This window comes from Adiantum capillus-veneris, chromosome 16 (genome assembly GCF_014529385.1).
Source record: "Adiantum capillus-veneris isolate H3 chromosome 16, ASM1452938v2, whole genome shotgun sequence".
Taxonomy (NCBI): Eukaryota; Viridiplantae; Streptophyta; class Polypodiopsida; order Polypodiales; family Pteridaceae; genus Adiantum; species Adiantum capillus-veneris.
The window spans coordinates 121,720,897-121,736,961 of NC_140946.1; the positions used below are offsets into that span (position 1 = coordinate 121,720,897).

The following is a 16,065-nucleotide window of genomic DNA, read 5'->3' on the forward strand; positions in this document are numbered from 1 at the left end:
GGCCCATGATCAATCCACAATGTGTCTACAAACTGCTACGTCAGGCAGCGTCAAAGAGAACTTGGCCAGTGGCCATAGGGTCTGTATCAAGTCTGTCACTACTCCAAGTTGCCCTTGTGGTGAGGGAACTCAAGAGCTTGGACACGGAGGCAATCTACTATTGTATGCACAGTCAACTCTATGTGATCCCTGCCACATTGCAGAAAAGAGAAACCAATTGTTGTGTCCAAGGCATCCCCACCTTTGGCTGCTAGGAAAAGAACATGTACTCTGAAGCAAGTTGCCTTGAGGTCAGGAGATGGCCATGCACCTGCAGCCAGCCATCAGTTGAACGGGCACTTGTTTGTGAAATGGTGCCAGCGTGTGCACCATGAGTCTGTCTGTTGTGCCTGGCCAGCCTTGGTAGGCTGAGTCTGTGGCATGGCTCGTGTTCTCCTGCGAGGACAAGCCTTCCCAAGATGGCCCTTATGTCTACATATGAAGCACTAGTCCCGAATACTCCACGCTCTCGCAGAACCATCCACCACTCACCCTAGGCAGTAGGACTACCTTCGGGAGAGAGTGGGTGTCCCAAACCAAAACATGTACCGGAGGTATACCTACTGTCGTGCGCAATGTCTCCAAGAGGTCCCAATCTAAGAACCAATCCTGGATAACAGCAAGACGTACTCTCTCCTCACGTCGAAGAAGCAGACCGAAATGGGAAAGTCTGCCTTCTTGACAAGAACATCGGAAGCTTTGACCAGGGAAACCATGGCATCACTGTCAAAAATGGGCCTTGACAACTCGGATGGCCTGCGGGCTCATCGAAATGACCTTGGTTGCCATCTCGGGAGTCTCAAACACGATATGGTAGTAGCCATGCCCGAGGAACTATACGTCAATGATCTTTAAGAGAAGGCGGACCTGGAAGAGATCACACACCTCATCTCTACTGGGGTGAGTGCCGATAATCTTGCAGATGACAGAAGTGGCTTGAAGGCACTCCACCTCTACTGCAAGGCTCACTTGCTCTGTCAGCGAAAAGGCAAGTCGGATGGTGGGCTCTGCGGGGTTGGCTTCATGTGAGTCCCTTTGAGGCTGGGCAAGAGCCTCCATCTGTGTCTAAAGCCGAAGCCAGTATCTTCAGTCATTATGAGTCAGTTGTAGTGCTCTCTACAGAATACTAGTCGGAGTCTAGAGTCAGCACCACCCCTCCATTGCACCTTAGCCTTTGCACTCCCATTGTACGTGTACTCCGAGTCTTGGTCTCGAGCTTGGAGTGCTGCCAACTGGTCATTAGCGATCAATCTCTTGTCATGGGCTTGTAGTAGCTGTTTAGCAGTGCCAATACAGTGAGTCGCTCCTTTTTCTCAGTATGTTAAAAGTGTTCTCGTATGGTGTTTTGTGGTGTGCTTTGACTGTATTGCAGTGTATCCACCTTGCTCTCTGAGTGTTCAGCTATGGACGTGTGTGCGTGTGTGTGTGAGAGAGCTTCACATGGATTCGACCGATCAGTGTATATATAAGCGTCGGAAAGCCATGTAAACTTCGGAGATGGATGCTTTGAGTCTTATCAAAGAATGTTTGCATGAGGGCTTCAAAGATGCACGTCAAACCTGAGAAGGATCCGCTCCTGTCATGGAAGTGCGCATCCCTATACAGGAGCTTATGGATCCTGTTGCTCAATATGCACTCAACGCGGTGATTCTTTTTTTCTCGGGTAGAATGCCTACGGCTCAGGATGTAGGCCAATGGGTTGATTGCCTACTCAAACGGCAAGCAGTCCGAGGGGTTTACTTTGGAGCGCGAGGGTTCTACGAAGTCTTGCTGGCTGACATGGATGCTCGGGATGCTCTGCTGGAAATGTCTCCTCTTTTCTTCAATACGCAGATGACTCATGTGCTGCCCTGGGCTCTTATCAAGGACTATCAAAGTCTCATTCGTTACAAGTGTCCTGTCTGGGTTGAGGTGGTCGACTTTCCTCGCACTTGGCGTCATTTTCTTCCTTTGTTGGCTGCTCAACTGGGTAAAGTCATTTGCCCTCCTAAGCTGGACGCAAACACAAACCGTTTTTGTATTCTGTGGGACACGGATTTTCCCACTCCAGCAGGTATTTCGATCGATTCCAGGGATGCAGTGGTTGGAAAGCGCCCATTTAAGCTTAAATGGGGCAAGTTTGCAAATTCTTGCTTCCGATGTGGCAAATTTTGTCATATGCAGTCCGAATGTCCGAACCAAATCTGCAACCACCTCCTTCAACCCTCCCTGCCCCTCAACCTCGCTTGCCTTCGAAATCTTCTACTGAGGTTCAAACTAAAGGAGTCAAATGGCAGACTCAAGCTCGTCAAGAGGCTTTTGTAGATAAAGGATGTGCTTCTAAACAATTCTTTCAGCATTTGCATCACTCGAGGCAGTCTCAAGCTATACGGAGAGTTAAATTACCATCAGGGGAGTGGACCTCCACTTTCTGAGAGCTAGCACTAGCCCTACACTCTCATTATGGCAAGATTTTTGAGGCCCCTTCTCCTCCCACGAGAGAGCTCGCCAAGCACGTCACATGTTTCTATCACATGTTACATCCATTCTTTCGATGCGGCAGGCTCAAGACTTGGAAGCTGTTTACACTGAGTCGGAATTGTATGCCAGCTTGCTTGATTTGGGTCGTTTGGAATATGCAAAATATACTCGACAGGATGTCTTAATCATGCAGATCGACATTGAAAAGGCATTTGATTTTGTTCTTTGGGATTACATCGCGGATACCATGAGACGTTTGGGCGTTGGGCCTAGTCTATCCCGTGTCGTGCTTTTCTTGTATGCATACAGTACTTCTGCAGGCTTGCTGGATGGTTTTCTCACAGAATCTTGGACTTTGGGACGGTCGGTAAGGCAGGGCTGCCCTCTGAGTGCTTTGCTTTATGCTATCGCTACTCATCCCTTGTTTATGTATTTGGATTCCTTGACCTCCACTGATAGGCTACATGGCCTGCCTTTACCTTCTGGTCGACAGTTTGCTGGTCAGGCTTATGCAGATGACTCTTTGTTCATGCCTCGTAATAACTATGATGATGTACAGTAGATTATGCATACTCTTCACTTGTTTGGATTGGCAGCAGGTCTCAAAGTTAACTTTTGCAAATCCAAGCTATTGTCTCTGAAAGAGTGTGACTAGCATAAGATATTGTGGCCTGGGGAGATTGTTCCTCCACATGTTCTGGTTCACCATTTGGGTTATCTGCTGGGTTGGAATGTATCGGCTATGAAGAAAATGGATTGGGTGATCCAACGTCTGCATTCCAAGTTGAATTATTGGAAATTGTCCACGTGGCCACTTCATGTGCGTCTCAGGATTGTCCAATGCATCCTTGTGGCTTATCTACAGTTTTACTTGCCTTTGTTATCCTGGCCTCGATTGCGCTTGCAATCCCTCATGTCCAATATTTTAGAGTATTTTTGGTGGACCTCGTCTAGCAAGAGGGGCCTTCGGTTTCTATCTATGGACAAGCTGTGTTCTCCCAAGCGGCTCAGAGGGTTGAATATTTTGGACTTGAGACGTCATCTTCTGGCTCGGAAAGCTATGTTGTTGTCAGTTTTGGTGGAGCAGCAGCAACACTGGGCTCTCATGGTCACACATTTGTGTTTGCACATTGTCACCCCTTCTTTTGGTCGTTGGAAACCGACTTATTGGGATGTTGTTTTTGGGAAGCTTGAAGGACACATTCCTGGATGTCCATTTACTTCTTCTCTAATTGTTGATTGGAAGGTTGTCACTTCGCATTTGGCCTGGATGGTCGACAATCCTCTGGGGGTAATTCTCTTTGCCTGGAGGGTCTGCATTGGAGCAGGGTTTTTGCTTCGACTTTGGTTCAACAGTCTCCTCGCCAAGCGTATTTTCTTTCCCAAAAAGGAATCTGTCAGGTGCATCAGGTGGTTGATGACTTGGGTTATGTTCTTTCTTTCGTTGATGCCGTCTCCCGCTTTCGGTTGGGCCTTCACTATTCTCCTCTCTGGCGGGAGATTCAAAGGATGCTTGCTGCTCATTCACCCATTCCTCCTCTGGATGTGGACTCTCGCTTCTCTGATTGGAATCTGTCTACTACTAGATTGAACTGCATCTCAGCTGCCAGTGTCTATGCCATCCTTCAGTCTGATGCATGGATTGTGCATCGGGGTAATCAGCTGTGGTCGCTTTCCGAGTCATCCTTGAGGTGGCAACACACATTGTCTCGCATTTGGCAGAGTCATCTGCCTCTGAAGGAACGTGTTTTCTTGTGGCGGTGCTTGGTGGGAGCTCTACCTGTTGGCAGTGTGTTGCATGCTCGGCATATTGCGCCTTCCCGCTGCCCCAGATGCCTTGAAGCTGAGGAGACCGTGCCACACTTACTGTGGTGTTGTCGTCACTCCAGAGCCTTCATTCGGCAAGTGTTGACTGCTCTTCGACTGCGTTTTCCTTCCGGCTCTTTTCACAAACGATTTTGGCTTTTTGGGTCACCACAATCTCAGTTTGCGGTCTTATTCACCAGGGTCAGATTTTGGACTATGTGGGCCATCTGGCATCATAGGAACTCCTTAATGTTCCAGGGCACTTTTGTTGACCCCTTTCCCTATTTCAAATTATCTCTTGGTCAAGCGCTGCATTTTGCCTATGACGCTGGAGACATCACTCTTATATCTATATGATTTACTTTTGACTGTTTCTAGCCTTCAGAGCCTCATAGTGCTCCGTGTTTTATATCCCTTTCTTTTCGTGGGTTTTCCTCGCTTTGAGGTTTCCCACTCGTCAATTAATCAAAGCAGATTTACAGAAAAAAAGAGTGTGTGTGTGTGTGTGTGTGTAGACTTCATCATATTGCATAGAGGCAACCCCTCTCACAGAGACCACAAGACTTACTGTCCTACTACAGGTGCCCTCAGGTTTACCAAATGGCAGCTGGACGATCTCAAGTGTCCAAACGAGGGTCTTAGAAATCAATCATAAAAATGCACAATCATGAGTGTCTGGGGCTATTTCTGTTCAATGAATACTGCCAGTCTCGTGACTTCCTTGGCTAGCACACTGTAGCATAGATGCAATCTGCCACCAAATCTGCTTAACTTAATGCCAGACCCATATGCAACAGTGCTTGAAGTGCTGAATTGTAGTAGGTATTTTCGAAGCATGGTGGACTTCGTGTTTATTGACTGCATACTTTGGTCGTTCAATTAGCAATAAAGTATTTCTTTTTCTGCTTTTAGGAATGAAAGAGTGTGTTTTTTCCTCTTGACAAAACCTTTTTTTGTATTTTGGAAAGGTTCTGACTGCTTGTATTGCAACTAAAGAATGGACGGGAGTGTTCTGGACATGGGAAGAGTTTGAGAAGACGGGGATGAAACCGAATGGTGCCACCTTTGGTCTAACTATAGAGGTGAGGTTGCAATATAGGATCCCTCACCCCCCCTTCCTCTTCCCCAAAAACAACCCACCACCATCATCAACAAAAAAGCCACCTTCATCCCCCCTTCTTTCTTAGCTTCCGTGCTAAGATACCTACATGTTCTAATCTGACCAACAGCAATTGAAATGCTTAAAAATTTCCTGGACTTGCAGGCTATGGTGAAAGCGAAGAGTTTTGATCAGGTGGTTCGATTTTACAAAAGAATGGAACGGGCTGGATTTCCTCCAAATGCACAAACTTATACATGTAAAGCTAGTTCTCTTTTTGGCTGATGAAACCAGAAAAAACCACAGCTAGGGAAGCACAGGTTTGTTTTCTAATCTGTTTCATAAATTGCAGGTCTGGTAGAGGCTTTTGGAAATGAAAAAATGATTGAGGAGGCATCAGAGCTAGTGAAGGAGATGGAAGCATCAGGAATTGTTGGAACTGCAAGTGTGTACTTTGCATTGGCATGCAGCTTTTGCATAGCAGGAAAATTGAAAGAGGCTCTTGCCCAGGTATGTTCACTGTTCCCTCATGTACGATAAATGTGACGGTCTTCTGTTTACTGTTTGGACAAATCAGCAACGACGTTGTAGCTATTATCCAAGCTATGCATGTTTAAGGTCTTGCACTGGACAAAGCAGTATATTCAAAATTGCACAGTGCAAGTTTTGTAGTCCTAATTAAATTGTTGTTTTGTTGTTGACACTTCATTCCGAGTCTTTTAGGTTGTGGATTCTCTGTCTTGCCTGCAAAAAAAGCCATACTTTGATTTGACAAAAAGTCAACTGTTTTTTGTTGACACATGTTGTCAAGGAGTAGTTACCGCATCAGGTTCACAAGTTTCTTTGTTTGCGTTAGGTGTATATTGTTATGGTGTAGGGTGCTGTGCTGCGTGAATGTTTGGCATCTGATGTACTTCTAAGAGCAATGGTTACTTTGTTACTCTTTGTGGAGTGCCATATGCATAACACTTCTGTATTTTTTCATGCATCCAAATGACGCTTTGCTATCCAAATGACACTTTGCTTTTTGCACATGACACATACACATTGAATAGTTTATGGGATGCCCTTGCTACCTTTTGCTTGATCGCTGGTGCGCTCATCAACTGGCACAAGTCTTTTAGTTTTCTTGCAGGAGTTGACAGGCATGGGGTGGACAATTTCACATGGCTGCAAAGAGGATAAACTTGCAGATATTTTCATGTCACCATTGATGTGTCTAATGAGCAGGAGTTTGAGCCTCTATCAAGAGGAAGCTTTGTCATTGGTCTTTCTTGCATTCGTCTTTGACTGCAGAGCCCTTGTGGTGAATCAAGCCCTTGCGACAACGTGGTTTACTACATCCTGCATGACTTTTCACTGGAGTCATGGCATGTCTGCGCCACCTAGTGCACAACTTTCTGTTGAGTGGTTAAGATGGGTCTAAGTAAGCTTTGAGGAAATGCAGTTACTTTCTAAAAAAACGAGTTTCTTTTTGGAAAAGCAGATGCTTTCCCGTTAAGGAGTCTATGTTTGCATTGCATCTGTGCATAGCCAAGACCATGCCGCGGACGACCCCTATGGCTGCCCAAAGTGCACCAAACGTCTCGTGGACCAAGTAGGCGAGTTCCATTGCGAAGAAGTGCCTTTGGAGGTTGTTTCCATTGCGACAAGCTGCTGTTTTTCTCTGTTTTCAGCCCATAAATGTCGTAGACGAGGTTGATTTACAAGAAGGAGACCCAAGAGCACACCTCTTCTGTGTGTAGGATTGGAAGAGAGGATTCTCAGCGTAGAGATCTCTTCTGGGGATGAGTGTTTGTTTGCACAGGACACTTACTCTGCACAAGAAAGTAGGAGCATAGGAAGGCATGAGCCTCTACGGGAGAAAAGAGCTCTGTGGCAACAGAGCCAGATCAGCGCAAGGGTTTCGCACCCTAGATTTCGGGATTGGATCCTTAGATCCGAGAGTGGTAGACTCTCAGTTGGGATCCAGGAGTAAAGATTTTATTTTTGTTTTTTGTTTTTTTTGAGGGCGAGAAAAGGGGTTGTATTCTGTGTATATAAGAGACTTTGAGAGACTTTGAGAGACGCTCAATGGCCTATCACCAAGAGGAAGTACAAAGGAGGAGTGACAATGTGTAGGCTATTTCGTCCGAGTTACGACCAGTTGATATTGTGCTAATTCTTTCTATCTTTTGTGGTGCGTATGCCCTATCAACTACCTCATTTTTGTGCTAATTTTTCCGATTTAATGCTTCTTTTAGTGCTAGGCTTCATTATGGCTGAGTCTGCCCTTGATCTCCAGAGTCATGACAGAAACTCAGTACGTTGAACTTTGTGTTGATACATGTTCGTGTGTGTGCGCGTGTGGTGTGTGTTGTGTTTGGGAGCATATGTTAGTACCTAGTTCTACACCCACTATTGGGCACGGACAACGTTAGTGGGGATGTCGTGGTATTTAGTCAATACTATGCATGATGAAGCTGATGGTTATATTGTCTTGTGGGTGACTACCATTGGTCTGTACCTTGCACTTTACTTTTAAGGGTGAATCTGGGCTTATCCTGGATTCATCTAGGTATATGTAAACATCAAGGTAGTATGTATGATGAATGTAAAATGAACCACTGTGAAGGTGCATAATGCCATGTGATGTGACCCTGATCCCAACGGAAAAGAATTGACAAACGCCCCCATGTGTGAGGAAAGACGCATCAAGGCTGCTCTGCTGCCCTAGAGGAGCCTGCGAAGAGTATGCAGGAGCTCTGTCCAGATGGCTATCAAAATAATGCACGTAGAGGAGGATTGTGAGCCCAGAATGTGTGCACATCGAGCCTTCCACATGGTCCAAAGCGTGATACTGCATATGTGGTGAAAATTGTCTCTCGTTGGCAGAAATCCAACTGTTGACTTTCATCTGGAATCACTTGTAGAGTGCCCGGTCTGTAACCCAAGGGGGTAAGCAGGAAGACCAGATCTGTGGGCAAGCCTTAAAAAAAGGTGTGTGACCCTGGAAACTGCAAAAGCCATGCAATTGGCCCCCATGTCACGAATCCATCATGGATGCCCACTCTACTCAACAAACAACAAATTTCCATCCACACTTGCTACGCATAAGGACAAACCCAGAAACATTGCCTCAAAGACTCGAGCTCTGAAGTACATCTTTGACAAGTCGGATCATGACCGGTGACTGCTGACAAGTATCAATAGGCAATCCTGCATGTGCTATCATCCACATGAAAAAATATATCTTGCGGGGAGGATGCGTTGATCCTGCCATACCTTTGACTGTTGTGAACGGTGAGGAGGGTGGCATGTCTATGAAAGAAGCCTCCTCCCGAGCGAGACAGACCACTCAAAAAGGGTAGAGAGGCTCCATCATCGCTCAACGTAGGCCGCTGCCTCACCACAATCCCAGTCCAACTGAACAAGTGGCGTTCCTTGCCAAATCCACAATCTCCAAAGTCCTCAACAGTGAAAACAGAGTCAACACATACCTCCTCTGGAAAGAACCTACCACTCTAACAGGTTGCCAATGGGCAATCGATTGTTGATCAGGCGAAACCTCACCCTATAACTCCAATATGATGTGACGTCCAAGATGGCGAGTCTCCGCAATGCTAAAGAGGAGAGTCCCCTATTGAGCAACAATCGAGTCTCCTAAGTGAGGATCGAAGTACACCCACCATCCGTGATGAGAAAGTAAAAGAGTCTGTCCCCCACTGAGGGCCTGCCTGCCAGTCATGTGGAATAGCCTCGTCAATCTCTCTCATAGGGGCAGCAACCCCTCTGCGGATCCCGTAGGTAGCTCCAATCACATGTGCCCCAACCAAGGAGGCATCTAACCAACATTGTAAAGAGCCTGCTAGCCCATCATCCCATCTCAGCCATTCAATGTATGTCCGCTCGCCTAGCTGATGGCCTTGTGAATCTGTCACATATGCATTCCATACATGTGGCTACCTCGCTACCTCCTCGACACACGAAGGCAGGTGGCGAATCAAAGGAAGACATAATTCCAAATCCGTGCAGCGCGTAAATGATGACAAATCGGATGTATCCAAGGGTGCATTTGTGAAGATGAATCTGATGATCGGGTGCCAAACACCGGTAGTATCTAAAGATCCAAAGTGAGGAGAGGTATGTGACAGCATGGTGCAGAAACTACCCCTGGAAACAATTCGCGTACTATGAGCTTCGTAAGCAATGCCTTGTTGTACATCTCTGGATCAATAATCCCTAGTCCTCCCTCCTCTCTAGGCAAAATGAATGTGTCTCAATGACTTCGTGGTCAAGTGTCATACGACGAAACATGTAAGCATTACGCTGACTCCACAGGGTCCAATAAGCCCAGTATCTAACCTACATAAAGAAGACCGCAAAACGCTGTAGGGCCGAAGAGAAAATACCAAATACCCAGAACCTTTTGTGAAAAACAACCCTAGGAAAGCAGAGCCGCATACAGGCCGATACACAACGAAGGAAGTCTTTAGTAATGCAGCAATCCCACAACAGGTGGCAAATATCCTCTTCTGCAATGGAGCAACGGACGCAAGAGGAGGGGCGAATATGACGCACCCTAAGAAAAGTGCCAACAAGAAGCACTCTAAGCAAACAGCGCCAAAGAAACAGTCGCTCCTTCAAAGGCAGACGGCTTTTCCACAAGGCAGAGAGAAGCTTCCTCCACCAGAGATCAGATTTATGATGTGCCAAAGGGCATTGCAATGATCAGCAAGCCATGATTGTGGTAGAAGAAGAGCATAAATTCGAGCCGTAGAAATATCTCGAAAAGGCTTTCCCGAAGATCCCAATCAGACATGCGATCACCAGCAGGTAAAGCCGAAACTGGCAAAAAGTCAAGCAACATACTTTGAAGTTCTCTCCAAAACTGACGGTAATGCATGCCCAATCCAAAACGACGAACGGCGAATGGAAACTCAAAGGTATATCCAGCCTCATCGACTACATCCTCAACCACACGAATACCACGGCCGGAGAGAAAGTAAGCCTGGCAAGGGGAGCGGTCGACCAAAGTAAGAGAAAATGCTCGGCTCCAATGGAGACTCTCCAAACGAATCGAATCACCTTCCTGCCGAGGATTCCATGAAAGATGAATCGTGACCTCTTTCTAGGCAGACAGCAAGAGGACAGCCAGGAATGTACCCTTCCATCTTGCCGAAAACCACCTCCCAGATAGATGGTTGACAATGGCCAAAAGAGGAAGTAACAACATGCTGACCAAGGTATGCAAACATAAGAGTCCAAGGCTGAATTTGTTGCGCAAGTGTAGGCAACAACGTAGCTTTCCGAGCAAGAACATGCCTACGCAAATCCAAGATGTTAAGGCCACCCAGGCGTTTAGGAGTGCAAAGCTTCTCCATAGACATCAAGCACAAGCCTTTTTTCTGAGTATGGGTCCGCCACAGATGGGACAATAGAACGACGAGGCCAATGCATCAGTGGCAAAAAGAACTGAACATATGCCAACAAGATGCTCTGAACAATTCGCAGACAAACATGTAACGGCCAAGTGGATAACTTCCAGTAGTGTAATTTGACATTCAAACGTTGCATAACGCAATCCACTTTCTGAGAATGAGTGACATTCCATCCAATTGGGTAACCCAAATGCCTCGTAATCATGTTTGGAGAAACAATCTCACCTTGCCACAATAGAATTAGAAGAACAAAGGGGCAAAAGCTTTGATTTACAAAAGTTGACTTTAAGCCAGCCGCAATGCCAAAAAGCTCCAAAAATTCCATAATCACTTCAACACCAGCCTTTTGATTACGAGGCATAAACAACGGGCCAACGAAGGTACGACCCAAAGGTAACTGCAAACCATGAAGACGCTCAATAGAAGTCAAGTGATCAAGATAAACCAACAGTGGGTGAGTGGCTATAGCAGAGTTATAGCCTCAACAAAAAACAAAAAGAAGTAGGCTACCAGGGGAGGGACTTCACGTCCAGGATAGCAGAGTTGCTACTAAGATTTCTACGGAAGAGGACTGTGGGAATAGATTCAAAATATTTATAGGAATGTCATTCCCTGAGTCTGAAAGGTGAGTCCAGGAGTAAGATTCCCAAGGAGGGACTTCATGTCCAAGATATCAGAGTTGTTGCTAAGATTTCTACGGAAGAGGACTCTGGACATAGAGTTATAGGGATGCAATGCCCTAAGTCTGAGTAAGGTATTGAGGTTCCTAGGACTAGGGGTTTTGCCGTGAGATTAGGAAGCAGAGGCTTCCGAGTACCATCAAGTCTGATCTAGAACGGACATGGTAATATGTTTGGTTCAAGTGCTTGTATAAAGACTTCTTCGTAATAGTAAAGATAGAGGGGGAGAGGGACCAACCCATCTTTGGTCCCCAATACTCTCTCTCTCTCTCTCTCTCTCTCTCTCTCTCTCTCTATATATATATATATATATATATATATATATATATATATATATATATATATATATATATATAATTTTATTTATATATATATATATAAAATATAATTATATATATATATATATATATATATAATTATTATTATTTATTTAATTATATAATTTATTTATTTATTTACTTATTTATATTTATATCGATTGGCTTCAGTATCAAGTGATAAATTCTATTTATGAGGCTCACAAATGATCTGAGGGTCCTATTTATAGGATTCCTTAATAGCCCTAACCATAGGGCCATGTTCACATTTGACATAGCTTAAGTGCCCATCCTGATGTCTAGGGACATAACACTTCCCCCTAATTTTTAATTGTTGTCCTTAGCAATATCCTCAGTTATGAAACCAGGGAAATGTTTTGTCAAATGATTGCATCAATTCCCAAGTTACAGTGGACTCACATCTATGCTTCTACTCGATCAAATACTCGGGGTAAGAAGTCTTTCGAGACCACTTGACCCTTTGATCAAAAACTGATTCGGGTTCAAGTGGAATGTAAGAAGCGGTGTCCTCTAAACTCGGGACTTCCTCGAGAGGAACAACTTGTTCATCCTCTCCCAACCACTCCTTCAAGCGGCTAATGTGAAGCACCGTGCACGTGATGGACAGTAATGTTGGAGGGTGGATCCAATTTGTAGGAGACATTACTAATCTTCTTGATAATTTGGAATGGCCCACAATATCGCGAAGATAATTTTGAGCATTGGCCAATATGGAGTTCAGAATCCTTAGGTACCTTTAGGTACACCCACATTCCCTCCTGGAGGTCACGAGGTTGTCGATGTTGGTTAGCATATAAGGTAGCCCAATCTTGAGTGGTCTTTATGCTTTCCTTAGTGATCACGAGCATTTCTTGCATGTTGTGCGAGAAATCGGCCCAATGGCAATTGGTGGCTTCAACTCATAATGGTACATAAGCATGAACAGGCTATAACCAGTAGCCGAGTGTATTGTTATAAGCAAATTCAATCTGTGGGAGATAACGTTCCCATCAAATTGATGACAAGAGACATATGCGTTGTTAGGAGTTTTTTGGAGCAAGGGATTGCGCATATGTACATATACATGTATGGTGCATCGAATAAAGGATTGCCCAATTTCCATAGCCAGGTGGTTACGTGGGGCCCACATGTGTACAGGTAGGACAGCATGTACATAGTGCATCGATTTTCACTATTACCAGTACCACTGTGTTTTTCTACAATAATGAGGAGTTTATAGCGCGTAAAACTTCTCGAGGAAGCTATCCGCGGGCCGACGACGTGAGGTCAGCAGGTGCGTCAGATGGCATCTAGTGGCGTTAGGAGGGCGAACGAGGTCAATATTTGCACGCGGATGAGGACGGACACAACGTGGGTGTTTTCTTGTGAGAGTTCTGCAGAAAGGTCATCATGAGGACCACTTTTTGGGGCCACTTCACGTGGTTGCGGGATGCATTATTTGGAAAAACTGAGTGCCAGGTGTGCGGATGATGCAAAAAGGGTGACAACTATGCACTGCGAGGTCAGTTTTTGACCTGTTCGGGGTCCGTTTGAGGTCATCTAAAAGGCCAAGGGTGCCCAAGTAATAAAGCTAAGTGTGGGAACTGAAAAAATAGAGAGAAGACCAGAAAAAACGTGGAGAAGAGAGGAGGAACAGCTGCAGGTGTGTTTTTGCTCATTTTGAAGCCTGTTTTGGCCGTAAACTGCTCATCCGAGGTCGGATTTGAGCACTTTGACATTGTAGACTTGGGTTTTGGGCCGTTCCGGACGCGATGGCGCTGTCCATTTTGCCAAATTCCTCACTCTTTTCCTGCTGTTTTTCTGTGTAAGTTTCTCCTATGAGCGAAGTTTCTGCTCCAGTTTGTGATTGTATCTGGCTTATTTTACCTATATTGTGTGAGTTGTTTGCCCCATTGGTGTTGGCCCAAGCTCAATTGTATCTAAACATCAGAAATTCTCCTCTTTTGAGCTGAGTTTTTTGGGTGTGTGTGTGTGTATGTGTGTGTCTGTGTGGAGTGGGCAAGTGGATAGTCTCTCTCCTCTCACTCCAGAGGTGTGTTCCCTGTCTCGGCCAGGTGTGTTGTGTAAGCCGAGTGGTGCCCCATAGTGTGTGTGTGTGTATCTTCCCAAGAGTGTGTGTCGGATCGTTATAGAGGCGCTGTGTGTGTTTTCATCCCGCTCACATTCTTTTGGTGCCCCCACGGAGGATCTTCTTCGAGTACCTTCTGCGTCGAGCTTCAAGCTTCGAGATTCGGGGTTACAGGTTGCAGGTTGCAGATTACAGGTTACAGGTTACGGTTACAGGTACAGATACTGGTACAGGTGATTCACATAGGTACAGGTAGCTGGAGTACAGTGATATACTAGCAGTGATGTCACTTGCAGTTGTTGTGGGAATGCATCACTTGGCGCCTATTTGAGCGCATTGTCTGCTGAATTGTACGTTACTTGTGGAAACTGCCATTGTACGCATTTGTGGAGCCATACTTGGTTGTATTTGGCAGTCCCAGCCATTTCTGAGACTTGGTCTGGAAGATAGTCATTTCTGAGACTTGACTATATGCGATTTGCATTAGCCTTCGTGTGAGGGTCGATAGCGTGAGGTTTTTATTGAGCTGGGAGATTCTCAAATGTGGAGATCCTTTCGGTGATACAGGTAGCTGGAGCACCCTTTTTGTGACCTCGCCATAGGCTATGTACTAGTGATTCCTACTTGATGCTCGGGTTCTATTGTTGACAGTTTATGCATACATAGACAGTCTATATTTTGGGTTCCTACTGCTCTACTTCTGGGGAAACTCTGTCGAAATTTTCCGAAGTTATGATGGCTGGTTTTTTGGTATTTTGAGCCATTTATGTTGTTATGCTGCTGAAATTTTGGCAAAATCAGAGGTTGAGTCAGGTGTGCCTTCTTGGGAGCTTCATGGTTGGCTTTAATGGATGATCAAAATGGCCCTCAGTTCACTCCTTTTCATTTAACTCAAAGAATTCAGATTAATGTTCATGTGTCTAGGAAGATCTTTTTCCAGCAGCGCATAGTCTTTATGTTTGGGCCAAGAAGATTGAGAGAGATCCTGGAATGTCCTTTGCCTGTTGTAATTCCGATGATCAACTATGAAAACTTATTTGATGTGCATGTGTTTGTTCTCATCTAAAGCTGAGCTCCATTGAGGTTTCTGGGGATTGGTTAGTAAAAAGTTTTGGGTTCTTGCACGTGTGTTCGAAGGGGTTCTCAAAGCATTAAACTTGGGTAGCCATGGCTTTCTCTTATCCGGAATTTCATGGAAGAAGTGGTGAAGATGCGGAAGACTTTCTAGAGCAAGTCGAGGTGGCATGCATAAGCAACAAAATGTGTGATGAGGACAAGATTTTGAGGCTATTTGGATTGCTTTTGAAAGATGAGGCCCGTGTTTGGTTCATGGATTTGGAAGCTAAAGAAGCAGTGGCTTCTTCTTATGGTTTGAGTCTTGACAAGTTTATAGAAGCTTTTTTGGAGCGTTTCCAGGTTTTTGAAGATGCAAATGCAGTATGGAATGAGCTCAATGCTCTTAAGCAAGGTTCTTGTCAAGGTGTTGATGCCTATGTACAAGGTTTTACAGATTTATGGACTCGTTGGTGTGTTGCTCTTAGGATGAAACCCCCCTTGTTCATTGAAGAAAAGTTTTTTTGTTGGTGGTTTGTCACCTTGGTTGCGGTTCGAGGTTGAGTTGAAGAGGCCCGAGTCTTTTGAAGATGCGGTATGCATTGCAAAGCACAAGGAATGGAAGTGTAAGCGTCTTGAGGAACATGGTATTAGTACAGGTATGCATGTGCAAGGTGGATTTGACATGGAAGATGAAGTTAAGCCTAAGCAGGTGAAAAGTAGCCTATCCTATGATGTTTCTCGTTTCTTCCCAAGGTCTATTGTGAAGCGTAAAGAGGTCTTGCAGGTTGACAGGTTTATGGAAGAGCCTAAAGAGGTGAGTAACGCTTTGGATACAGGATTGAAAAGTCTTGAAGAGGATGCATTGGCTACTTGTGTACCTTGTGATTCTGGGGTGAGTGTGAGGTTGAGGTTATTGATGATGAGCACGTATCTTTGGATACTAGTTCCTTGGAAATTAGGGAAGAGGGCAAGGTTGAGAGCCATTTTGTGGATTTGTTGGATGTGGAGCTTATTTTGAAGCCATATTTTGATGTATGTGCAGTGATTGAACCGATTTATGAGCATGATTGTGGTTTAGAGCAGAGATCTGTATTCTTGG

The 16,065-nt window shown here is 45.1% G+C and overlaps 1 protein-coding gene across 2 annotated transcripts in view; it reads left to right on the plus strand.

Annotated features, from left to right (window-relative positions):
• The window catches only part of LOC147439770 (uncharacterized), a 138,786-nt gene that overhangs the window by 82,067 nt on the left and 40,654 nt on the right, over positions 1–16,065 (plus strand). For both annotated transcript variants that reach the window (XM_086485539.1, XM_086485538.1), the window contains 3 exons: positions 5,274–5,387; positions 5,570–5,663; positions 5,757–5,914. In XM_086485539.1, coding sequence (XP_086341665.1) covers positions 5,274–5,387; positions 5,570–5,663; positions 5,757–5,914 — 366 coding nt within the window. The remainder of the gene's footprint in view (positions 1–5,273; positions 5,388–5,569; positions 5,664–5,756; positions 5,915–16,065) is intronic.